Raw genomic sequence first — 26,761 nt, 5'->3', positions numbered from 1 at the left:
TCCATCACCGTGAAGACAGATGCAAGGAACTCATTCAGCTTCTCTGCAATCTCCTTATCCTCCTTAATAATCCCTTTCACACACCCATCATCTAGTGGTCTGATGGCCTCCCTGGCAGGTTTTCTGCTGCTGATATATTTAAAGTTTTTGTTATTCCCCTTGACATTTGTAGCGATGTGCTCCTCAAACTCTCTTTTTGCATCCCTTATTGATTCCTTGCATTTCTTTTGCCAGAGTTTATGTTCCTTTCTGTTCTCTTCACTTGGGCAGGACTTCCATTTTCTGAATGAAGTCTTCTTCCTTTTTATAGCTTCCCTGACTCTACTTGTTAGCCACACTGGCATCCTCCTGAACTTGGTGGTACCTTTCCTCCTTCTTGGTATACCTTCTAACTGAGTTTCTGTTATAGTGGTTTTAAATAAGTTCCATGCTTTCTGGTGTGATTTGATCCTCCTGACTTTCCCTTTCAGCTTCCTTTTTACCAGTCCCCTCATTTTTGAGAAGTTTCCTCTTCTGAAGTCCAGCACATCAGTGTTGGACTTCCTTGGCAATGCTCCATTTGCATTTAAGTTGAATTGGCTCATACTATGGCCACTGTTTCCCAATGATTCCACAACTCTGACTTCTCACATCAGATCCTGGGCAGCACTCAAGCACTCCAGCTCTCTCATCTTCATTCAGAGGCTTCTGGCATTGGTATAAAAACACCTTTACACCGATTCTCATACCTGGCATTGGTGTGTGCTATCTCCCTTGACATAATTTGACTTTTTTGACCAGCTGTGATGTGTTTCCTTCTGATCTACAACTGATTTCACTCTGTCCCCTTCTGGATTATCTGAAAGTAGTCCCATGCAATTGTACACCTAGGTTTAAATACTGATGACCAGTTATTTCACCACAGTGGTGGCACTTCCTGGGACAACATTGCCTAGTTGGTATTCAGTCACAGCTGCTATGCTCCCCCTAGAAAAATCAATGCCTGTGAATCTGGAAAGGCTCAGAGGTATTCTTTCTTACTTGGAGCCAACAAGAAGCAGCTGTCCAATTATCACCTTCACAGCTGAAATCACTTTCAATATAAAGCAGTATATTTGCACTCTCTGTTTCAGTTTGACAGTCATACAGTAGAAAGCAGGCCTCACAAAATATGTGGTGAGATTAAAACAGAATTCCTAAGCCACAGAAATGTTGCATATGGCCTATGGACCATGAGTACCACCAGCTTGATCCAGAACATGAAGACAGTTAAGGGCTTAGTCACACAACACTTATTATTGCATCCTACCCAAACCCAGGCCAGAAGCCCTCAGGATGAAGGCCATGAGAGAACTGGGGAAAGTTTCCATTTTGCAGAAGTACATGTGACTGGTTGGGCTTGCACATGATAGATCTTGCACATGATAATCCCAAAACCATAAACTTGTTTCAAATATTTCTTATTGGGGGGGGAATAATGTAATTAATTTGGTTCCCAAGGCCTAGAGCATAGCAGACCATTAGAGAAACAGTCTAGGGATGTTTTTGCTCCAGGTATTTTTCTGGGATACATTCTGAGGAAAAGCAGGTGCTGTGTTTAATGCTACACTTCCAGGTTTGGTTGTAGTAAAGTGAGCCGCAGACTAGCACTTGGTAGGGCTGTAATGAAAGCCTTGGAAAGGATATCTAAATGCTGTGACGTGTCTACACCTAAAAGATGAGAATCGTTCAGACAATGGTTTTCCCTGTGACACTCTATGGATGCGAAAGGTGGACTCTGAAGAAGCAAGACAGAAAAAGCATTGACGCTTTTGAACTTTGGTGCTGGAGAAGACTTTTGAAGATACCATGGACAGCCAGGAAAACAAACAAATGGATCATAGAACAAATCAATCCAGAATTTTCAATCGAGAAACAAATGACCAGGCTCAAACTATCATACTTTGGACACATTATGTGAAGACTTGAAAAGTCTATAATGCTGGGGAAAGCTTTGTTTTTATTATTTATTTATTATTATTGTTGTTGTTGTTTACAAAGTCAGACAGCTGTTATTGACTGGTTTGTTTTATCCAGACATCGAGTCCTTCTCAAGGACCTGGGATAGCTGAATTTTATTGTCAATGTTGTTGCTGTTGTTATAGATATCGTCGCAGAATATAGGCTGTTCCCAGTAAAGTTGCTTTTTGTAATTGGCTGATGGTGATTTCTGTGGCCCCTGTGGTGTTGAGGTGCTCTTCAAGGTCTTTTGGGACTGCACCCAGGGCGGCAATTACCACTGGGATTATTTTGGTCTTTTTCTGCCACAGCCTTTCCATTTCAATTTGTAGATCTTTGAATTTTGTGATTTTTTTCTATTTCTTTTTCTTCTATTCTGCTATCCCCTGGTATTGCTATGTCGATTATTTTAACTTGTTTTTCTTTCTTCTCGACTACAGTTATATCTGGTGTATTGTGTGGCAGATGATTGTCTGTTTGTAGTCGGAAGTCCCATTATATTTTTGCATCTTCATTTTCTACAATTTTTTCAGTTTTATGGTCCCACTAATTTTTGGCTACAGGTAGCTTGTATTTTTTGCAGATGTTCCAGTGTATCATCCCTGCTACCTTGTCATGCCTTTGTTTGTAGTCAGTCTGTGCGATCTTTTTACAACAGCTGATTAGATGGTCCACGGTTTCATCTGCTTCTTTACAAAGGGAGCACTTGCTGTTTGTTGTTAATTTTTCTACTTTTGCTCTTATTGCATTTTTCTTAGTGCCTGTTCTTGTGCAGCCAATATTAGACCCTCTGTTTCTTTCTTCAAGTTGCCATTCTTAAGCCATTGCCAGGTCTTGGTGATGTCTGAATTTCCAGTTATATTGTGCAAATATTGACCATGCAGTGGCTTATTTTTCAATTTTTCTGCTCAGTCCTTTACTTGTTCTTTCTTGTAGGCCCGCTTTGTTTCATTGGTGTTGAATAGCTTCACTTTACTGACCATTTGAAGTGCATCTTCTTCACTGTCCTTTATATATGCTTCTAGTCCTCTTTCCTCCTCCTCTACTGTTTGATGAACTCGTAGCATTCCTCTTCCACCTGAGCTGCGAGGACAGTATAGCCTATCTACATCACTGCGGAGGTGCAGAGCATGATTGATGGTCATTATTTTCCTGGTCTTACAAGCTAGTGTCTCTAGTTCTGCCGGGATCCAGTCTATTATTCCTGCAGTGTATCTGATAATAGCTATAGCCCAGGTGTTTATGGCTTGTATGGTGTTCCTGCCATTGAGTTTGGACTTTAGGATTTTTCTAACTCTCCTGATGTATTGACTTCCAATTTTTCTTTTAACTTCAGCGTGTGCGATGTTATTAGCCTGGAGAATGCCCAAGTATTTGTAATGTTCTTTCTCTTCCAGGTTCTTGATCTTGCTTCCATTGGGCAGTTCTATCCCTTCTGTTTTTGTTATTTTTCCTCTGTTCATTATTAATGCAGCACACTTGTCTAGTCCAAACTCCATTGCTATATCGCTACTGAATATATGGACAGTGTTTAGCAGTGGTTCGATTTCTGATTGGGACTTTCCATACAGCTTCAGATCGTCCATGTACAGCAGATGGTTTATTTTACTTGATGTTTTAGATGTTTGGTATCCGAGGCCTGTTTTGTTTAGCATTTGTGAAAGTGGAGTCATGGCGATTACAAACAATGGAGGGGATAGAGTCCCCTTGGAAAATGCCTCTTCTAATGCTAACCTGTCCAAGTGTCTCGCCATTGATTGTTAACTGTGTACTCCACATGCTCATTGCTTTTTAAATAAATATCTGAATGTTTTTGCTGACACCAGTTGTTTCTAAACATTTTAGTATCCATGTGTGAGGCAAAGAATTGAAGGCTTTCTTGTAGTCAATCCATGCAACACTTAGATTGGTTTTTCTTCTCTTGCAGTTTTCTAAAATCATTTTGTCAATCAGCAGCTGGTCTTTTGTGCCTCTGGTGTTCAGGCAATTTCCTTTCTGTTCAACTGGAAGCTGTTGGTTAGTTAATAAGTGTTGCATCACTTCATCTGCTATTATTCCAGTTAATAATTTGAACATGGTTGGCAGACAGGTTATCGGTCTATAATTACTTGGAACTGCACCTTTTGCTGGGTCTTTCATGATGAGATGAGTTTTCCCAGTTGTTAGCCATTGTTCAATATCACCTCCTTGCAAAATGTGATTGAACTGTTTTGATAGTTGTTTATGAAGGCTTGTTAGGTGTTTAAGCCAAAAGCCATGCAGTTCATCATTGCCTGGTGCAGTCCAATTTTTAATTTTCTTTGCTCTTTCACTTATTAATTCTGGTGTTATTATTAGATCTTGCATTTGTTGGTTACATTTTTTGACCTTTTTTATCCAGCCTGCTTTTTTATTATAATCTATTGGATTGTCCCATAATTTCCCCCAGAATTGCACTGTTTCTTCTTTATTTGGTGTTTCTATGTTTCTTGCAGTTTCTCCTTCTGTGCTTTGGTAGAAACATTTCTGATTCAACTGGAATTGGAAATTCTGCCTGTGTTGCGTAATTCTGTCTTCATATCTGCTAATCTTCTTTGACACTGCTGTTATTTGCTGCTTTATTGTTTCCGGGACTTCTCTAATTTTCCTTGAATCTAGGTGGTATTTTTGGATCAGATACTGTTTGGTGTTTTCATTCTTCAGCTTCTTGTCTTTCATATCTTTCAATTTACTAGCATCTGATCTAAGCCTGGAGATTTTATAATCTAATCTAATCTTCCATTTAGGCGATGTACTACTTTCTTTTTTTACAGGTCCACTGATTTTACAGTATATCCGAGCTCTTGTGTCGTTATTGTTGCTGCACTGTACATTAGTTAGTTTGTTTCTTGCAAATTATTGATTATTATTTCTGCAAGTGCAGCATTGACATCTTTTAATGCCTGAGCAAGTTGTTTTTTGGCAACTGTTTTTAGAGCTGGAAGTCGAACCCTGGTGGTTGTTTGGTTCATGTGCTCAGTTATTTTTTGCTTTAGTTCTTGTTGCTTTTCTGTTAAATGGCATTCGGGTTTTTGAGGTGAAGGCAAAGGGGAGGTTGTCTGGTTTTGATTTTGAAACAGTTCAGCAACAGTGGCATCCTCTATTTCCAACACCTCCTCCACCTGCGCCTGAGCAATTGCTTCAGTTGGTGGTAATTCTTCTTCCATATCTTGAGCCTGTGTTGCTCTTTGCAGTTCTTCCAGCTCAACTCCTGTGAATACTTTATTTCTTATTATGAATCTTCTCTGGTCTGCTAGCCTTTGTTCTGTTATTTATGTATCTGGATGCTTCTCTTTCCAAATTTGGTACATTCTTTTTAAATAATCTCTTCTAGTTGGACTAGACTTGTAATAGCAGATCATTATTTCCTTGTTGGCATTTTTCATATATTTTTTTCCAGTTAAGCGACGTTTCTTCCAGTAACCCTGCAGTCTCCAGCCCTGGTTGCTCAACTGAAGATCCTGAGTCCTGTAGCCCACTTGCCACCAGATGTCCAGGGACTCCAGCACCTGGCGTGGTCCTTGTTGACCTGGGCGATGACCGATCCAGTATAGATTTATTAAAGTTACGTCTCACCATATTGTTGATGGGAGAGGCACTCTTCGTCTGGCTCCTCTGGTGAGACCTGTCCAGTATGGTTGGACCTCTGGCATAGCTATCACCTTCCTCAGAGCACATAAGCCCTACAATGACACCAAAGTAGTGCCTCACTGGGGGTTGTTGTTGTTGTTGTTATTTTATTCAAATTTGTACACTGCCCCAAACATTCATCTCTGGACGGTTAACAATAGCATAAAACAAGTTAAAAACGTATACAAAAAACTTAAAACAATTTAACAATTAAAAAATAAACCAGAGATTAAAACCTAAAAATTGAGGAAGCTGAGAAAGCTTGGGCGAAAAGATGGGTTTTCAGGTGTTTTTTGAAAATTGGCAGATATGGGGAGGATCGTATCTCAGCAAGGAGCTCATTCCACAATCTCAGGGCAGCAACCGAGAAGGCCCATCTCTGTGTAGCCACCAAATGAGTTGGCGGTAACTGGAGATGGATCTCCTCAGATGACCTCAATGGGAGGTGGGACTCATAGTGAAGAAGATGCTCTCTTAGATACCCTGGGTTAAGCCATTTAGGACTTTGTAAGTTATAACTATCACTTTGTATTTTGTCCTGAAACCTATTGGCAGCCAGTGTAGCTCCGTCAGTAAAGGAGTAACGTGGTCTCTCTGAGATGACCCAGAGACCAACCTGGCTGTCGCATTCTTAACCAACTGAAGTCTCCGGACTACATACAAAGGCAGCCCCATGTAGAGCGCATTACAGAAGTCAAGTCTGGAGGTTACCAACAGATGTACCACTGTTTTGAGGTTACTGATCTCGAGAAACGGGCGCAGCTGGCATATCAACCAGAGCTGATAGAAAGCACCCCTGGCCACCACCTCAACCTGAGAAACCAGGGAGTGGTGTGAATCCAGAAGTACTCCCAGACTGTGAACCTGTTCCTTTTGGGGAAGAGTGACCCCATCTAGAACAGGTAGATCAAAATCATCTCTAGAGTTCTGACCCCCACAATAAGTACCTCCATCTTATCTGGATTCAGCTTCAGTTTATTCTCCCTCATCCAGCCCATTACTGCTTCCAGGCAGGCATTTAGGGAGCATATGCCAGCTCCTGAAGAATTTGACATGGAGAAGTAGATCTGGGAAAGAGTAGAAGAGGACGACCAGCAGCAAGGTGGATGGACTCGATTATGACAGCAATGAATGCACTACCGAGAGACCTTAAAGGGCAAGTTGAAGACAGATCATCCTGGAGAGAATCTATCTGTGTGGTCACTAAGAGTCCTATATGGTTGCTAAAAGCCTGCACTGACTTGACAGCACTTAATCAATCAATCAAAAGTGAGCTCCATGTCAAATACTGAGCCACTTTCCTGAGATGTTGTATGTGATCACAAGAACATAAGATCGTTTATCCAAGCCAGTGAATTTATTCCAGTGTTTCTTCTTGCTTGGTCAATGGTAGATAGATCCAATGACAGGAAAGGCTCCAGCCAGCAGCTAGAAAAAAATAGCCTGGAGTCCATCTAAGCTTACAGTTCTGATTGACATCAGCTAGCCTTTACAAACATCAGGCTGGTCTTCCTTGCCCAGCTCTCCAGTGTTTCAGACAGAAGCCCGCTTCAGACATGTTAAGAGTGCAGCTGTGCTAAGGGTTACAGCTTGGAACGGGGAGAGGAAGTCCCGCCCCAGAGCTGTCACTCATCCCCTCCAGCCATCCACTCACAGTTATGGCTCTGTTTGTCTGAATGGGGAAGTGCCGTAACCTTGATGGCCAGCGCATCTGTGAGCAGCAACTTGGTTGCTGCTTGTGGATGCACCAGCCTTCTGTCCTACATCTCTAGAAGGACTGCAGCAGATCTGCTGGCTGGAAAGGGCTCCGTTTGAAGTGGTAAACTGACCCACCCCACCCCGCTGCCCAACAGAAGAGCTACTCATGAGAAAGGAGGCAGCATCTTCTACACATGTGTTAAAAGTGAAGGAGCACTGTTTATCAACACAACTGTGTACCCCCAAAGCCGCAAATCCTTAAAAAGATGTAATAGCTAAGCTTATCAAGTTGTGTCATACTGTATTTCCAGCAGTAGTGTTGCTTTATGTAGAATGCCTTATGCCAGCACTAAATGCAGTTTTATAGCACTTGTAATCACACTGCTTTCAGGTATTAGCTGCTGCATCATCATCTCAAGAACAAAAGGAAGTGATTGCATGCCTCACTATTTTTGTCTGTGGTTTTCTAGTGAGTTTTGTAGTAAATAAATACTTCTGGTCAGGTTCAGGAATATCTTGGATTCTTTCTGCAGCTCCAACAACTTCACAGAAGCCTCCTACTAGGTATCAGGGATGCACCTAGGAAATTTTGGAGCCTGGACCTAAAAGCTTTTGGAGCCCCCTACCTCCACACAATATTTTAAACACATTTTTAACATGACCACAACACCCGGGACAGACTAAAATGGATTTGCGCCCCCCCCCCCCGGCGGTGTGGAGGCTCTGAACTTTGACCCGGAAGTCCAGGGGTAAGAGCGCCTCTCTGACTGGCATGCCTTTCATTGTTTTCCATGGCTCTATATTGATAATGCTTGACTAATAAGCAGAAGGTTGCCGGTTCGAATCCCCGCTGGTACTAACTATATCAGGCAGCAGCGACATAGGAAGATGCTGAAAGGCATCATTTCCTACTGTGTGGGAGGAGGCAATGGGTAAACCCCTCCTACCAAAGAAAACCACAGGGCTCTGTGGGCGCCAGGAGTCGAAATCACCTCGACGGCACACTTTACCTTTACATAGGTTATATTTTGTGGAGTCCTTATCCCACAAACAGTTTTCTGGATTTTTAAAGAAGATTTTCTTGTGTTACATTTCTTCCTACTCATTAGCTGCCTGTTGTTACACAGGGGCTGTCCCTTGTGATACACTGCTACTTTACAGCCAAGTTAGAAAACTGGTATAGTTTCTGTGCTCTTGAGATTCTGGGTGTTTAACCATATATATGTATCTCCCACCATCCCAGACAGGTACCAGCTTTGCTTCCTGAAAGCACACCTGAGTCTTTCCCCGCTTCCCCCCGCCTCCCCGGAGGACATTTTAATGAGACTTACACAGCTGTACTATCACACAGCGAACGTTAACAATGCTAATTGCCTCAAGTTTAGCCTGTGAATCCCTAGTCAGACATACCTCGGAGACTAGCTGGGGTTTTTTTGGCTCGGATCAACCACCAAGAATTTGAAATGCAAGACCAGACTTGCTGAGGAGCACTGGGCACACACGTTTCAAAACGGAGCATCCTCTAAAAGAGAGCTATTCTATAAGCGGGTATAACTTGTGCTTGAGCAGGAGGAGGAGTGGATCTCTCTAAGGAACCTTGCCAGGAGTTGCCCAAATCCATGGAGGAAATTGTGCTGCCAGGAGCTCTGTGTGTGTGTGTGTGTGTGTGTGTGTGAAGGCCTGCGTGAAGTGAGGGGGAGGGGAGCAAAGGCTTGGAAGGAATTAATTCTGTCAGACAACTGCAGCTGAAGGCCTAAGCTCTGGAATCAGCAGGGAGATGCAAAGCAGCAACACACATACAACACCTACCTACCTTCTGGGATTAGTTCCAAGGCCTGCGTCTTTGTGCCATATATGCACAGCCATTCTGTACCTCAAGGTCACTCCAGAATAGGGGACTGAACAGCTTTGCCTTCTGAGCTAGCTTGAACCAGTCAAGCTCCCATATCAGTAGAGCTTAGCCTTGGAAACAGTAAATAGAATGCTGCAGAGGCCTGCATGCAAAATAGCTCACAGCACAGCCATTATATGGCGTGTCTTGGTATTTCCTGTTGGAGATACAGCTCCAGGGCACTTTCCAGGTTATCAGCTCAACAGTGGCAAAATGCTTCGGTTCAGGCAAATTGCATTCAACACATAAATAGCAAAGCACCCAGCAGGGGGAGAAGTCTAGCAAAAACTAACAACCAGATAATACAGCAACATATTTATTTATTTATTTATTTATTTAGCTAGCTAGCTAGCTAGCGTATTTATATACCCTCAAAGGAAGGTCTTAGGGCGGTTCACGGACATACAACGTTAAAGCTGTAAATGGCAGTGATTAAATCCGAAGGCATCAGAAATGTGAACGGCGCCCTGTTGTCAGCATAGGGACTGCAGTGTCACAACACAGGAAGTGCAGAAGCACACTTTGGAGATACATCATGACCCCATTGCAGGGTCTACTCTGGAAAGTGCCCAGGACCATCAGCTCTTTACACCTTTCATCTTATTGACCACTAGGGGCATTGGGAACAGAAATCGTAAGCAAGGGTCTTCCTCTTTCTTTCCCCACTCTTGTGGCTTTTCCTCCTACCATGCTTAAACACACTCACCTACCCAGGTTTTCCTCTTACCATGCTTCCACACAACTGAAAATTGGGAGCACACACAGCTCCCAAACCCGGGTAAAACAGACTTTTTAGCCAACTTTCCAATAAGCTTATGAGATCACCCAGAATTCTGTGTGTGTGTCCATGTGTTCATGTGTCTCTCCCTGCCCCATCAACTTTGCAACGCCTGGACCAATATGAACCAAATGGGTACAGTTGTAGAGACACATAGAGTCACTTCAATGGCGTAGTTTGTGATGATGTCATCTACCCCAATTAAAGATGGCGGACGTGTAAACCTTTGAGGCACAACCTAACCAATTTGAACCAAATTTGCTACAGCTGTATGGACACAGAGGGATGCCTCAATGGTGTAGTTTGTGATGATGTCATCCACCCCAATCCAAGATGGTGGTTGCAGGCAAGATGGCTAATTTGTGGATTAATTTGTGGACTATTTGAACCAAATTGGGTACAGTTACAGTGAGTGACACACAGAAAAACCTCAATGGCATAGTTTGTGATGATGTCATCCACACCGATTCAAGATGGCAGATGTGTAAACTTTGGAGGTGCAAGTGGGCTAACTGGTGAACTGCTTAACTGCACTTCCTCCCCACAAAAAAATTCAACTTTGATTTTCAAAAACAGATATTTTGTAGAAAAAATGAAAAGCACAAAACTTGAAACTGCTAAATTTATTTTAAATTGCAAGAATAGGTAATATATCAATTTTTGATTATCTTTCTCAAATACAAAAGAAAATATTTTGGCACACAAATGATTTTGAACTAGAAGGGCACTGGGCAGAGTGCATACCTCCACCAAGGGCAACACAACCCTCAACACCACATCAAAATCTCACTCAGCATGCCTTTTCCTTTGCAAATTTTGTCACTAATTCAATCAGATCAAGTGCTGATACCTGTTTATGTTCAATCGATATAGTTGCCTAGCCAACTAGTCTCTTTTGCAACATTGTTGAGCATATGTAAGTTTTTATAAGTTTGAGCTTTGAGAAACTATGTTCACCACTTGCCACTGATACCGGAAGTGTGAGAACGATCCTTAGAGCAACGGAAACATTAAGCACATTATCCAGGAGTTTTTGTTGTAGTATGAAGAGAAGTACTCCTTGTGGCGGCATAGACTTTGGAAGTCTTCAAGCTATTGCTATAAGTTCACAACACAGATCTTCAGCATCAATACCTTTGTTTCCATTATACACCAGTTATTTTTCCAGTTCTTGCAGGCCTTAAGTACAGCTTCAGTAGAATTTTTCATTATAATTTATGAATTAAGTTTAACGGTATTGTTCGTGTTGAAAACAATGAACTGTTTCCCCCCTCATATTTCTACTCATTATTCTGGTTTCTCACACTCTTAACACATTGACATTCTACACTCTGCACCCCTCTGAGGTCTGCACCCTAGGTGGCAGCCTAGTTGGCCTAATGATAGCACTGGCCCTGCTTAAACCCTTGGAAATCAACATAGATGTGTGTATGTTTTGAGCAAGAGCACTGACAGTTTGGGGCCACCTGGGCATGCACCCAGGATCACTCCTTTAGTGCCCTGGATGTCCTCCACACTGCCTGACAAGCCAGGAGCACTGTTATCCATGCCCAGCAAGAGGCATTGCGCGGCATCTGCATTCTCTGCAGGCACCCTCACTCCACCTCACCCCATGACACAATGGCAGCAGCCTCAGTACTGCACACTACGTGTTCTCCAGCTCAAGCAAGGAACTTCTTGCATTGCCTACACGTCCTGCTGAGCGGCTGACCTTCCTTCTTTCATTGCCTCCCACCACTGCAATGCAAGCAGTTGCTTGGGGAAAACATGCTGAGCTTGTCACTGCTGTTCACAGGCAGAGGAGCAGGGAAGAGGGAGAGCAAAAGGTGTGGAAAGCAATGGCTGTTTCAAAAGACAGTATAAATCTCTTCCGCTTCCCCTTCTGAAAATATTTGGCTTCAAAAACTGGAAGAGGGCACTAGATGGTCTAATTTCATGCATTGCTAGTAGCAATGATGTAAATGTCTTCTTGTTGCAGAAGTAGTCTTGTAATTAAGGGTGTTGATTAGCTAGGCCTGTTGGTTTATTTCTCTACATCCAGAAAGACCTGCATCGGAAGCATATTCATGCCCCTTGTGCACCCCAAAGAATGAGTTTATCTTGTATCAACCAGCTTTAAGTTGGTGCCTGCTGTCCCCAAAAGCCACTTAACTCACTGACTGGACTTGAGGTCATTATTTGTAATTATATCACTGTGGAAGACAGATCTGGCTGCCTGCCAGTCTTCACTCTGACTTCTGGTCTGCTCTCACCGGAAGAGAGAAACACATAGCCAATCGACAAAAGCCTTGTCTGGACTGGCATCCAGTGTTTTCCATTTGCCTTGAAAGTTGCTTTGAATTTTCAGCATGAAGTTCCTGGAACAGCAGAAAGTCTTGCATGTGATGGCCAATTCTCAGGCCAGAGCAGCAGCAGTTTTTGCTCAGGCTATGTTGACTTCTGCTTCATGCCCACGTGCAAAGGGAGTTATATACATATAGCTCCCACAAACCAAATGCAGAACGGACAGGGGGCTGTGCAGGTTTGTGCAAGAAAATATTCTGAGTGCCATTACTGTCATACAAAACACTGATATACACTCAGTTCTGTACATGCCTTCAGCATTTCCACAATCAGCTGTCTGCAAGGTAACTGATATACTTGTAGCATATACACTGCACACACACACACACACACACACACACACACAGAGTAGTATCATTATTTTGGAACCTCACTACAGCAGTTCATATATTACACCCTAACCAATGGATTTGTGGGCACATTACATCTTGGACCTGAATTGATCACAAGCTGATTCATACTATAATGACAGTGGCTCACCCGCCCGCCCCATTCAGTGGTATTGTGGAACATGCTTGTTCTGCTGCAGCTTAGAATTGCACAAGCACCATCCATAAGAAAGAATGACTGTTACATTGCACAACTGTGATAGTGGAGCATGGCAGTTCCACAACACCACTGGTAGTGTTTTATACACACACAGCAGCAGAGGTGGTGCTGAATCACCTGTGTTACCTTACAGAATGTGAGCCAATTAGTCATATTCAAATCTATGGGACTTCCACTTGGTGATATGTTCCGGGCCACAGCCTTAATTCTGCATGACGTCTGCTTTTCTAACGAATGGGTTTAGTAACTCATGTGCTCTGCTGGTGGTCCTTCGTGTCAAGATTCAAAGCAACTCTCAGTGAGAATTAGAATGCACCATCTTAGGGTCCAATCACAGGCACTGTTTTGGAACATGCCACAGTTCTCGTATTGTGTGAACTCAGCTGCAAGGCAAATATGAGTCCAGGAACACAAATGTGCTGTTGTCATCTCATCTGACTGGATTAAGGGCAGAAGGCTTTGTAAATAAGAAAACAATACATTTGCTTTTACAATTCATTGTGTTTTAATTTTCTGAGGAGGTGGCAATAACTTTAAATGATATTTCTTTTCACAATGTACATTTAAATGCCCAGGTGATTCATTTTACAGAGAAGTTTCAATGAGCACATGTTTTCCGAATGCAGTCTTAGCCATCTGCCTCCCCAGTCCCCAACACTGTGTGGAACTACTACACATTACAGCTGTAAACACATTTCTCAAAAGTGCTTGCCAGTAAATGGTAATGCACTGCTAAGGGCAGGAGAATTTGTAGTAGGCAGGAGGAGAATGTTTAACTCTTCCTCCACCTGCTGAATTGATTCTACCCTACCACGCAGATCCCTGTGCTGCTGGCTTTCCTCCCAGTTGGACTTATTTCTGGTTTTAGACCCAGCTGGGCTTGGGGTGGAAAATGGCTGCAGAGGAACTGGAAGAGAATCAGCAGCCTAATTAAGGTACCCTCTCCTGCCTCCCGATTCTTGCCTGCAAATCTCCTTCCCCCACTAGCATGACGAGGCAGCACGGGGTTGAGAATCCCATATTCGTCTTGAATTCTGCCTACTACATTGCTGCTTGAAATTAACCAATGACCATCACCTACCTTCCATTTTGGCAAGTTTTGAAACGGTATGAAAACAGACTCAACATGCAAAACTCCGATGATATTGATCAGCTGTTACAAACTAAATAGATCTGTGTGGCATTTTAAAATTACATAGGGGCACAGTCAGCTAGAGATCTTCAAGTGTTGTCACTTATCTTTGTTATGATGCACTGTCTTTTTTGCTGTATTTAAATTCCACTCTTCCCTATCTTCTCCATTTCACCGAGCCTGCAACATTGCCATATCAGCTTTTCTTATTAATTACGTGGAATGGTATTCTGAGTATTATTCGGCAAAAGAATTAACTAAAGTATATATATTTGTACTGAAGTTTAATGATAATACTATCAACCTACTTCTTGATCCTAAATGCATTTACTTGAATCCTAGTCCAAAGGATTTAAGAATAACTTACTTCCAAATAGGTGTCTGATGTAGCAGTTTGACACAGGAACATATGCAGCTGCCTTATACTGAGTCTAGCTCAGTATTGTCTACACTGACTGGCAGCAGCTCTTCAAGGTTTCAGGAAGGGGTCTTTCACAGCCTTACCTGGAGATGCCAAAGAGTGAACCTGGGACCTTCTGCATGCGAGGAGATGCTCTACTACTGAGTTACAGCCCCATCCCCTAAGCAAAATATCTTATGGCAGACAGCACTCACATATCACCATCCAAATGCAAACCAGGGCAGACCATGATTAGCAGAGGGGGGTAATCATGTTTGCATGCTACTGCAAGACCAGGTCTCTTGTAGATTTGATATCTATATCCTATAGATGTCGGGAGCTACTGCAGAGCCCAGGCTAGCGTACACTGGTTTAATGACAGGTGAATCATCTTGTGGGCTCATCCTTCTTGCTTTGCTGTCACTTCTAATCCCACTATTAAGGGTGATTACCCTGTATTAGCTCCATAGTATTGCATCAATACAAATGACATATTTAGACCCAATGGTGGTTGAAATATCATTTCAGCCCCTCCTTTATAAACTCCCTCTGGACAATTGTCTGCCCCACAATTACAGTGCACTACACTGCATCTGGGAATGGAAGTTGTTGCTGCTGCAAGTGTGCCAACCCACTCAATGCCACAACACTGCTAGGGGTTATGAATGTGTATTGGTGCAGTAAATGTTGGTGGCTCATTCTAGATACTTAAGATATGACCTGGCCCAAAATTAAACACTACGTTTGAAACCCTATGGACACATATTTAAGAATAAGTCCCATTGAACTCAATGGGAAGTACCTTTGAGAAAATATGCCTTGAAACAGACATATCACTTCCTCATCACTTTCAGCAGGAAGTTTTTCACACGGGGCTTTTATGGCCCTTTAACTCGCATCTTCTCCGGAATGGAGTGGGTGCGTTCACATATCAGCCAGATTTACCCCAAAGTCCCTGCGGGTTATCAGGGAGCAGTTCACACACAAATTGGGTTTTTCACTGCACATTAGAGTGTAGCCAATTTATATCCAGGGTAAAAAAATTACACTATTTTTGTCAGTTCTTTGGGACAACTGCGAGTTCTCAGTAAAGTATCCCAGTAAATTTGCGGTAAAGCCTGCTGTGTGTAAAGGTCCCAGGTGAATTAAACATATTCATAGCTGAAATCAATACTACATCAAAGCATTTAACTTTGGCTGAATTGTGCTCTTATTTGGGGAGTTTGGGGGTTGTATCAAAAGAAAGTTGAGACTTAAGTTAGTCATGACTAACTTGTCTAATTTATTTTAAGGGTGCTTACTCATAACTAACTTTATTTGGATACAAGCCACTGCATTTTATTATTCAATTCTACAAAACCCATTTTATATTGTGTATTGCAGACAGGACTTCCACCATTCACATCTTTACCAGTAACATCTTTTTATCTTCTCTCTCCCTCCCCCACCCCCACTGCTTTATGACTTTTAGTTGGTCCTAATAAAAAAGTTGAGATATTCTTCCTTTTCAGATTTTTCCGAATGAACCAGCATGGCTGACCTCCATGTTTTTATAAAACCTAATCATTTCATGACTTTAGATGCTTGGCTTGAACAAGAGCTACTGGTAATTTTGCAGGGGGATTCCCAGCATATTACAACAAATGAGACGCATACAATGTATTTACATACAGGCCATTCTTTCTCTAAAATCAAATTGAAAGGCTCATATACAAATGATCAGTCTTCAGAACATTCAGGAAAGCACAGATCAGTGTCACAAGCAGTAGAGTCTCCAACAGTGCTGAAAATTCCAAAGGAAATATACAGGAAAGGGGGTGTTCACAGCATAAAGTATTCCTTGTGGCTCCCTTCCAGGCTGAACATATGAAGCTGCCTCATACTGAGTCAGACCATTAGTCCATCTGGCTCAGTGCTGCCCACACTAAGGACAGCAGCTCTCTAGGCTTTCAGCCAGGGGCCTTTTCCAACCACCCTTGGAGATGCCAAGGACTGAACCTGGATCCTTCTGGATGTAAATTATGAGGCTGTTCTCACAAGCAGCCAAGCCTGGGCTTGGCTGCTCATGAGAACCGCCAGGATCTGTACAGATCCCAGCAGTGCTGTGGCACCAGACCCAATACCACACCCTGGCTCTTAGCTGAGGTTAAGGGTGCATGAAGAACTCTGGCTCCGGGATCATTGTATTGTTGCTTGCAACTCACACTGACACAGAGAGACAGAGATGGGTGCCTAGAGTGCCTGTCCCCTGGGGAAATCCCCCAGTGTGCAGTGCACTGTGGGATTCACGGAGGCCAGGTCAACAAGTCCTGGCCTCTGCTTATCACCGCAGTCAGGAGCAGCATGGAGAGTCATCCACACTACTCCAAGCAGTGCTGGGCACATGGGTGTGTGGCTTGTGCATTGCCCAGACTGCAAAGGATCATCTAGGGGAAGGTAGGTTGAACCCTGACTTCTCCTTGCCTGTCCAACCACGCACGTGCACAGTCGTGTGAACAGCCCCTATGTGTTTTACCACTGAGCCGTGGCCCCTATCCCTTCTTGAAACTAGAGGTTCAGAACATCTTTACCTTGACAATGAGGTCCTTCACAAAATTAAAAACTGTGTTCTACCCAGGTTTGGGAGCTGTTTGTGCTCCCAATTTTCGGTTGTGTGGAAGCAAGGTAAGAAGAAAACCTGGGTAGAAGTGATTGTGTGGAAGCAAGGTAGGAGAAAAACCTGGGTAACTTTCTCCTACCTGGCTTCCACACAATCACATCTACTCAGGTTTTCCTCCTACCTTGCTTCCACACAACCGAAAATTGGGAGCACACACAGCTCCAAACTTGGGTAGAACACTGTTTCTGATTGTGATACTGACCTAAATTTATTCTGTAATAATCTTAGATATAGATGTTAATCACAAATAGCCTTAATGTCCATAGAAGCAGAACTGTAGGTTACCCAAGGGTCTTAGGCTCATTTATCCCCTTATGTTTTTAATTCATTGGTACAATTCTCGTGACAAACCCATTTCTGAGTGAGGGGAAACCCACATATATGGCAAGGCTAAAGAAGCAACTCCAACATCTGTGGGTCTTCCTCTGGAGATGGATGCATGCATCATGTTTCATTTTGTCCATGTATCTTCAGACTCAGATCAAAAGCCAGAATCAGCAGGGTCATCTGCTTATGCTAGGGTTAGTTGATGCACTTCTACAGCACCTTCAAGCAGAGTGAGGATGATCACCAGAGTTACCGACTGCTGCTGCTAAACCAGAAACATGGGTTCAGCCAGATCACCGCACCATTGCAAAGATACCAACTGCACCATCATATCTGTTAGATAACCCTTTCAATAGTTATTATAACCTGCTCCACCATCATAATAGTGCATAGGGCTGTAAGGATCCCTTTCCAGTAGGAGTCAATGCTCCAGCTCTCAGTTCTCTTAGTAGTTTTGGATTGCAACTTAGCCCCTCAGCCCTAAAGCTCTGACAAAATATCCCTGCAATATTGGTGAAAATTGAAGTACAAGCCAGTCAAAGTTAAGCACTTGTCAGACCTATTGATTTCAATGGGAGAGCTTTAATTAACTGCACGCTGGATTGTATGCTCATGGTTACAGTTATGTAATGTAGCCATGTGATATTGGATACTCTAATTCAAACAAATCAACTGCCCCATTTTAAATTATGACCATGGAGTTGGGAGCAGCGTATCACTTGCTATGTCAGGTGCCAGTTTGGCTTGGGCTGGGTATGCCCTTTGTGCTATTCCAATCTCCCTTCCCTCTCCCACACACTCATACACATACCCCTATCTTCTCTCTTCCTATGTAATTGGGGCAGATCTGTGTATAATACACTGTCACATCCTGTTTGTCTTTGGATGCATAGTCCTTATGGCCAGCATTTCCCCGTAAGTCTCACTGGTAATGAGTAGTTGGAAATACAGATGACCTGAAGTCATTGCATGAACAATTCCCCATCCAGCCCACCGGCGGTAGCCAATGATGGAGCAGGGAAACACAAAGGCAATGGTGTCATGTTGCACTTCTTAAAAATTACCCATTATGGGGTTGGTGGCACCCATGCATCTTTCCTTTGAGCTGTAGTTTAGGTTTTATTTTTAATGACAGAAAGAATTGAGATACTGTATCCTTCAAGGGCCCCCTACATCAAAACATGTGCTTCGAAGAAGGAAGTTCCTGTTAGAAACCTGGGGTGAGTGGTACTGCTCAGTATCTTCACCGCAGCCCTGCATTGAGAATGGTTGTGAAGATAACACAATTACTTCTCTTTGGGGGTGGGGGTGGGGATGGAAGATCAAACAAAAAGCCCAATGCCACACAATGTAAAATTCTGAATATTAAAAGTTACAACAGTTTCCCCCCTCCCCCATTATCATAACACATGTGAATCTATTAAAGTACAATTGCAATCATGCACTGCAGTGGACAGAATCCATCTGGAACATTAAAAAAAAAGTGTGCCCCTTCTAGTAGAACCCAGGAGGTACAATATTTGTGAAATCTTCCCCATGGATAGCAAACACCACAAGTCACTTCTGTGAATGTCCATTCTCTTTCACGTGTGTAGGGATGTGTTTGTGGTTACACATATCCTTAGGTGGTGGATGACAATTGTGCGCTGGTGCCATAAGTCCAGGAACAAGACTAATCCTGGTCTCTTGAGACCCTTTTAGGGCTGGAAGCAAAAGGCTGATGCTCTCTCTCGGAGTAGTTCTCGGCACAAATGACAACTCCAGCTCCCTGCAAATAAAGACAATAAGCCTTCAGATTCAAAAATGATCCAGTGGACATCTCAACGTGCAGACAATCAGAGGGCAGGAAAAATAGGATTGCTATTTAAATAGTGTTGCACAAGAGGTCCATTTTTCACATTACACATTTCCTGCAGGGAAAACACTTTGGGGCAGAAAATAACTTTAATTCATTTAAATCACCATAGGTGAAGATAATAAAAGTGCACATTTCTCTGTGTATATATGTAGACACATTTGACATATTTTGCTACATGGGATTTTTATATATACAGAGAACTAAACTATACAAGATGTGAAAGATCCAGTTTTAATTTTTACTTTAAAACAGAAAATGGGGACTTCAATTTTCATTGAAAATATGACCACCACCCCACACACATACACTCCACCAGTGCCACTGCTCCAATCAAAATTGGATCTCCAAGGTCTTCTATTAGTCTGGCCCTAAGAGTTAGTTTTAATATACAAGACAGTGGAGCTCTTCTCATGATCACAGAGAAGCGCTCCAGGGCTGTCTGAGGAGAAGGAGGGTTTAGCTTACCTTCCCCACAAACGATCGGTTGCTGATCCCTGCGTGGGCAGATTGCCCGCCCAGACAAGCAGTGGCTCACCCATGGCTTCCCCTGCAGGTCCGTGGGTTGGGGTGCCAGGACACACCACTGTGTATTGCCCTGTCCCCTGGAGCCCCAATAATGCCCTGTGCAAGTGCACAGTGCATTACTGGGACACCCCACCCCTGAGTGTGCCCACCACGGCTACAAGCAACCACGGCAGACGCACGATCAATGAAATGAGGCTCGCTCTCTAAACCTCATTTAACTAGGTGGCTCAACAGGTGGGTTTGCTGCCATGTAGCCACCGGGACCAGGCACGATCCCAGTGGTTCACACAAGTGTGCAAAACCAGGCTGGGCTTCCTTAGTCCAGTTTTGCATGCTCATGTGAATAGCATCAGTATTTTCAGGATCTTAGCTATTAGTACATGAGCCCTTTCTCACGATTGGATGAGAGGGCATGAGGGCGGGTGGTGGGGAAAGCAGCAGAAGCTCACCTTCCCCGCAGACAATCCAGGTGGGGAGTCCAGGCATGTGGATCATGTGCCCAGTCGTGGCTGCCATGGGCAGCGTGGAAGGTCAGGACGTGTCGTCCCAGACCCCAGAAATCCCACAATGCACTGCACAAGTGTGCGGTACATTGTGGGGGTCTCCTCAGCGATGGGCTGGCACCCATCAGTGAAAGCAGCAGGTGCCGACACATGGTCGGGTAAACAGGGTTAAGGGGGTGCTTGCTCCCTTAATTTCGTTTAAGAATTCAGCTTCTGAGCTTGGTTTGCCACTGAGGCACCACAGGTTGCTGGTTGGCTGCCAGCGGTTCCCACAGGCAGCCAAACCTGGTCTCAGCTGCCCTAGCCTGATCTTGGCTGCTTGTGAGAACAGTCTCCATGTGTTGTTCTTAAGCTATTTTGTTGGATCATTCCAATGTTTTACCAGCACAGATGACATGAGTCATATAAGCAGAAAGAGTTTGCAAGGGAAAGCCCCTGTTGAGAAACCAGCCCCTGATGTATTTCAGAAGAACTTTTATTGTGTATTTATATGTGTGTACACATATAAATACACGTATAGAAAAGGCTTTTTCTCATAATCATCAAAGCAAAATGTGCTTACTGGCAAATCCCAGATCACTAAGCCATGAGTGCTCCCACAGAATATGTTGTGCAGGTTCCAAAAAAACCTCCGGACCCCAGATTCACACTGCAGCCAACTGACATTTAACTGGGATCGGCCAACAGAGTTCTGATCTCAGATCAATCATTCCAGTTAAATGTCAGTGAAAATCTGGGATCCGGAGGTTTTTTGCAGCCCACACAACACACAGTGAGGCTCTTCTCATGATCAATGAGAAGAGACTGAATGGGGTTTGTGGGGAGAGCAAGCTAAGCCTGTTCTCCCCGCAGACAAGCAGGGAAGCAGCCCTGGGTGGCCGCAGGGGCCACTCACACAACTCCCGGCTCCGTTATGGAGCCGGTGGGGTTTGCGGGGATCAGGGGCCGAATGGCCCCTGGAAGCTCTAGCATGCCCTGTGTGAGCACGCAGGTCATACTGGAGAGATCCCCAAGCCGGGAGGCTGCTTTTTAGCCTCCTGGTCAGGGATCTACTTGTGAGTTGCCACGGCGTGGAGCCACACCGTAGCAACGCATGAGCACAAAGATGAGGTTAGCAGAGCACTCGTGCTGCTAACCTCAGCTAAGGGCAGGGGCAATTAAGCGGGTTACCCGCTTGTAAACCACCGGGCTCACCTGAGAGGCCGGTGGTTTACACGACCAGTAAAAATCGGGCTAGGCTCTCCTAACCCAATTTTTGCTGGTCGTGAGAATAGCCCCTCTGAATGAGTGTGAAAAGCTCGGCAATCTGGTAAGTACACATTGCTGGTGATGTGCACGGACTGGTCCAGAGGCTATTCTACAGGCCTCTGAACCGATCCGATCATGGGGCGGTTCAGCGGTTCGAATGCCGGTGTGGGAGTTCCTTTAAGGACTGGGGGAGGGTGTACTTAACGCTCCCACCACTTTCCCCCTGCATGTCGCATGTGCGCACATCGTGGAGATGTGATGCGCGTGCTCGGCGTGCACATGCTCAAAAGGCTTTCTGAAGCCTTTTGCTGCCGAGAGGGGGAAGGGGCGGCAGGTAGGTATCCTGCCGCCACAAATGCTTACCAAAAAATGCACGCTGGCAGGAGAAAAGCGGCAGGAGGGGTAAGTACACCTTCTCCCCACCCTTAAAGGAACCCCCACCCCAGTGCCGGACTGCAGCTCCGCAGTTCCGTGCACATCCCTACATATTGCTTTGATCATGAAGACAAGTCATAGTGCTGAAAGGTTTTTGATATACTTATTTTATTTAATCATTTCAGAATTGTAAAGATAACCCCTTTCTCAGTAGAAGTTATTCTGAAATACATCAGGGGCTTGTTTCTGAACAGCTATGCTGGGGCTTTCCCTTGCAAACTCTTTCTGGGCTGGGATGGTTTTCAGTGCCCTTAATTGAAGCTCTAATATGCATGATGGTGGCAGATCCATTGGTTTTAAACCTGGGTCTGCCTGAACTATGTACAAAGTGGGAGAGGGCTATTTTAAGAGCAAACGGGGCATGTGAGCGAGGAGAGCTAAATCCTCCCCCATCTCACAGGTTACCTTTTCATAGTCTGTCACCTGAACTCGATTTTCTTTCTACTGGGTTGAAACTGAAAGTGAGCTGTCATGTGGGGGGTTTCTAGAATGTACTTATTTCAATTTATTTTATGATTTTTTTTTCCTTTCAGCATTCCTTTATTTCACTGCCACTCTTTAGAGTCTCTGTATAGCCCAGTTCAGACATTATGCTGTATGAGTGTACAGAAGTCTGTACCCTCGTACATATGTCTGTATGAATGACTGAACCTGGGTTCATTTTAAAAGTTAACCTGGATACAGGCCCTTCAAATGCATGGTACAGATAGTGTACTTTTGTATCTGCATTCAATATAACATGTGAAAATCTGTACCTGTGTCTACTGTACACTCATTGTATGAGTGCTGAACATTATATGCGAATAAGGGCTTATGACTATACAGGATCTAAGTGTATAATGGTCTTCTGCTGCGGCAACATGGTGTTGCCGGTATGGGGGTACAGAATCGGTTATTCACAGAGGCTGTACCTCTGGTTGAATTCTCTACCACCGCTCGTTGCTGGGCAGTGGGATCGGCTGCCCACACAACTACTGGCTCTGTCATGGAGCCAGTAGCGGCTGCAGGGATTAGGGACCGCCTGGCCTGTGGAAGTCCCAGGATACCCCACACGAGTGCACGGGGTATCTTGGGGAGACCCCTGACACCAAGGGGCTCATCTCAGCCTCCCAGCAGGGGGTCGCCTCGCGGGTCGTCGCAGCACAGAGCCACCCTGTGGCAACTCACGGTTGGGAAAACGGGGTTAGAGGAGTGATTGCTCTGCTAACCCCGTTTAAAGGGGCGGCTTCTTTGGCGGGCTAGCCACCAGAGAACCACCGGGCTCGCCCGCAGGCCCGGTGGTTGTCACAATGGGAAAAAACCAGGCTGGGCTCCTTTAGCCCAGTTTTCTCCCATTGCGAGAATAGCCTCACAGATTCTTTAAAGCTGAATAAAATAAAAGTTGATTAATTATAAGTTCTGATGTTAGCTCGGTTCTCTACTTAGAAAGTAGGGTAGTTTACATGCTTAGTCACAGTTCTATTGTTTTAACTATTACAGAAGCTTTACATACACTCCGCAGCTCTTACAGATGTACCTCTGCTTTATACACATGTTATATAGGACAACACTTTGTTCTTTCCCTCCAGCCTTTTCACTAGGCTGTCCCTCAGACACTTTTACACAGTGAACCTTCACTTCCAACTGCTCACTTCAACAACTGAACTCTAACTGCTTTCTAACTGAACATTTCTAAACTCCCCCTTTCTCACTCCACCAAGAGATTCCCAGTCTTGGCTGCAGGGCTTTTCTCTGCTGGACTTTCTTAGTATGGGCGTTAATACCTTCTTGCCCAGGTAACATTCCAAATCCAAACATGTTTACATGTTTCCTGCTCATGGAAATATCCATGTGCATCACACTGAGATAACTACTGAACACAACGCTTTGTGTTCCAAAGTGCAAATCCATAACTTCAGTGGAAAGAAAAGCAAATTATTTTGAGGACTCTCTTAGCTGTATGACAGATCTAATAAGGTTGCTTTTAATTGAACAGGATCTAAGAACCTGAAAGAAGCAGGAAGTGGCTTTCGGGTCTGCTTTTGTGGTGGCGGCCCTGCACTCTTCAGTACACTTTGATTCTGAGCCTCATGCTTCTGACCTACACTGACATGATGCAATGTAGGTAGCAAAGATTTCCTATACCTTTACAGCAGGTGTGTAGAAGAGGGAGTTTAAGCAGATGCAGCCAGTCATGTCAGAGTGCTACAGGGAATGAGAAGTCACATCTGCCAAAATTCAATTCCTCTACACAAATTTGGAAGGTAGAGGAGACTATCGTCTATCGTTTCTGTTCACCATATCACCATATCTTCACCATACCAACAAAGGCCTGCTTTGCAAATCCCCACTCCTCCCCATAGATATGCCTGTCGTTCCCTATGTAGATATTCCAGGCAATGTTACCTTCAGGGGGTTCAGAAACTGGTGGGTTTAAACAATACATGTGATAGCCACGGTCACAGTCATCACAGAAGAGCAGCTGGTCCTGATCAAGAATTGTAAGGAAAAGAGAGAGAAAAGATGGTCATTGCTCATACCAGTTGAAGGTAGTCCCATAAGCATGCACATTTGGGTACTATTAATTTAAGAACATAGGAAGGAACACAGGAACCTGCCATATACTGAGTGAGACCATTGGTCTATCTAGCTCAATATTGTCTTCACATACTGGCAGTGGCTTTCTCCAAAGTTGCAGGCTAGAATCTCTCTCAGCCCTATCTTGGAGAAGCCAGAGAGGGAACTTGAAACCTTCTGCTCTTCCCAGAGCGGCTCCATCCCCTGAGGGGAATATCTTACAGTGCTCACACTTCTAGTCTCTCTTTCATATGCAACCAGGGCAGATCCTGCTTAGCTAAGGGGACAAGTCATGCTTGCTACCACAAGTCAGCTCTCCTCTCTTCTTACAACTTGAAATTGTAAAAATAAGACATCAAATAAACACATAAATATGTGTGGGTTGGGACATGAACATTGTTCCTTCTTTCCGAAAAAGCCTTTCCTTCTGATCTCCTTTTTAATAGGCTTGTTTCCTGCACATCACTGACATGCATGTTGCTTTTCAAATGTAAAAAACTCTATTGAGCTCATGACATGACCTAGCATCATCATCAACATCAACAACAACAACAACAACAACAACACACACACACACCATCAATTAGGGTGGGGTGGGCTTCTTCTAGCTTATCAAAGATGCAGACCTTTCTTGCCCAAGCAATAGAGGCTTTAGTAAATCTTTAATGTCCTTTTTAAAAAGTTGCCTATTATTATCCTCCTTGAAATCTCCCTTCCATTAAAAAAAAAAAAAGACGGTGTGTGATTGGAACAGATAAGAAATACAGTAAGAAAAACTACACAAATAGCTTCAAGAAGGGAGAAAAGGAAGGCCTGGGAGTGGTAATAAAGTCCTATCATCCTGGTCAGTTACCGATCTGAGCTGTCGGTAACTGATTAAGAGAGGGATCTTGGGGTCAGGGTGGACAGCTTGTTGAAAGTATCGACTCAATGTGTGGCAGCTGTGAAAACGGTCAATTCCATGCTAGGGATCATTAAGAAGGAGATTGAAAATAAAACGACTAATATTATAATGCCCTTATACAAAACTATGGTGCGGCCACACCTGGAGTACTGCGTGCAATTCTGGTCACCACATCTAAAAAAGGACATTGTAGAAGTGGAAAAGGTGCAGAAGAGGGCAACCAAGATGATAAGGGGCCTAGAGCACCTTCCTTATGAGGCAAGGCTACAACACCTGGGGCTATTTAGTTTAGAAAAAAGATGACTGCGGGGAGACATGATAAAGGTCTATAAAATCATTCATGGTGTGGAGAAAGTGGACAGAGAGAAATTCTTTTCCCTCTCACATAACACTAGAACCAGGGGTCATCCCATGAAATTGATTGGCAGGAAATCTAGGACCAACGAATTGAAGTATTTTTTCACACAATGCATAATCAACTTGTAGAATTCTCTGCCACGAGATGTGGTGACAGCCAACAACCTGGATGGCTTTAAGAGGGGTTTGGGTAACTTTATGGAGGAGAGGTCTATCATCAGCTACTAGTGGGAGGGCCGTGGGCCACCTCTAGCCTCAAAGGCAGGATGCCTCTGAGTACCAGTTGCAGGGGAGTGACAGCAGGAGGGAGGGCATGCCCTCAACTCCTGCCTGTGGCTTCCGGTGGCATCTAGTAGGCCACTGTGCAAAACAGGATGCTGGACTAGATGGGCCTTGGGCCTGATCCAGCAGGGCTGTTCTTATGTTCTTATCATCCTCAGATCTGCTGTTTCTAAATCTTTTACATGGGTATAAATTACCCATGGCAATTTATCCGTGTTTCTCTACTTTACCTTGCATTCATCAACATTGCAAAGAGATCCCATTGCCTACAGCCCAATGATGCATCTATACTTATGCTCACTATGCTGAGGTTGGGCTGCTATTGGGTATCAAAATCCAAGTCCACACACATTGAAATTCATCCAGATTGAAAACTATAGGCCTACTATCATTGTCTTGCATCATGAGAGTCTATTATGCATATTACCCTTGATTCCCTTGTTCTCTGGGCAGAGTTTGCACTGGGCCAGGACTTTTAAAGCCCTTTAGCTCGCATCTCCTCCGGAATGGAGGGGATGCATCCACATATAGGGCTGATTTACCCCGAAGTCCCTGCAAGCTATCGGGGAGCACTTCACACACAATTTGTGTTTTTAACTGTGTGTTAGAGTGCATCCCGATTTACTGTATATCAGGGGTAAAAAAGATCCACTTTTTGCATTGGGTTTTTGGGATAACTTTCAGTTTGCAG

General features: G+C 44.0%; 1 protein-coding gene across 7 annotated transcripts in view; it reads right to left on the bottom strand.

The window, feature by feature from the left end:
* Positions 1–18,741: 18,741 nt before the first annotated feature.
* DPF3 (double PHD fingers 3) overlaps positions 18,742–26,761 on the bottom strand; it is a 273,036-nt gene continuing 265,016 nt past the window's right edge. For 6 of the 7 annotated variants that reach the window (XM_053266047.1, XM_053266004.1, XM_053265996.1 and 3 more), the window contains exons 10-11: positions 24,357–24,438; positions 18,742–19,170 (exon numbers count right to left, since the gene is read on the bottom strand). In XM_053266047.1, coding sequence (XP_053122022.1) covers positions 19,100–19,170; positions 24,357–24,438 — 153 coding nt within the window. In that variant the 3' untranslated portion in view covers positions 18,742–19,099. Of the gene's footprint in view, positions 19,171–24,356; positions 24,439–26,761 lie in introns of those variants that run through there. The other variant, XR_008310482.1, reaches the window with a different exon arrangement.

Source organism: Hemicordylus capensis, chromosome 1, assembly GCF_027244095.1.
Source record: "Hemicordylus capensis ecotype Gifberg chromosome 1, rHemCap1.1.pri, whole genome shotgun sequence".
In the NCBI taxonomy this organism is placed as follows: Eukaryota; Metazoa; Chordata; class Lepidosauria; order Squamata; family Cordylidae; genus Hemicordylus; species Hemicordylus capensis.
The sequence above is the reverse complement of the archived record's forward strand: the minus strand, read 5'-3'. Positions and strand labels throughout refer to the sequence as shown.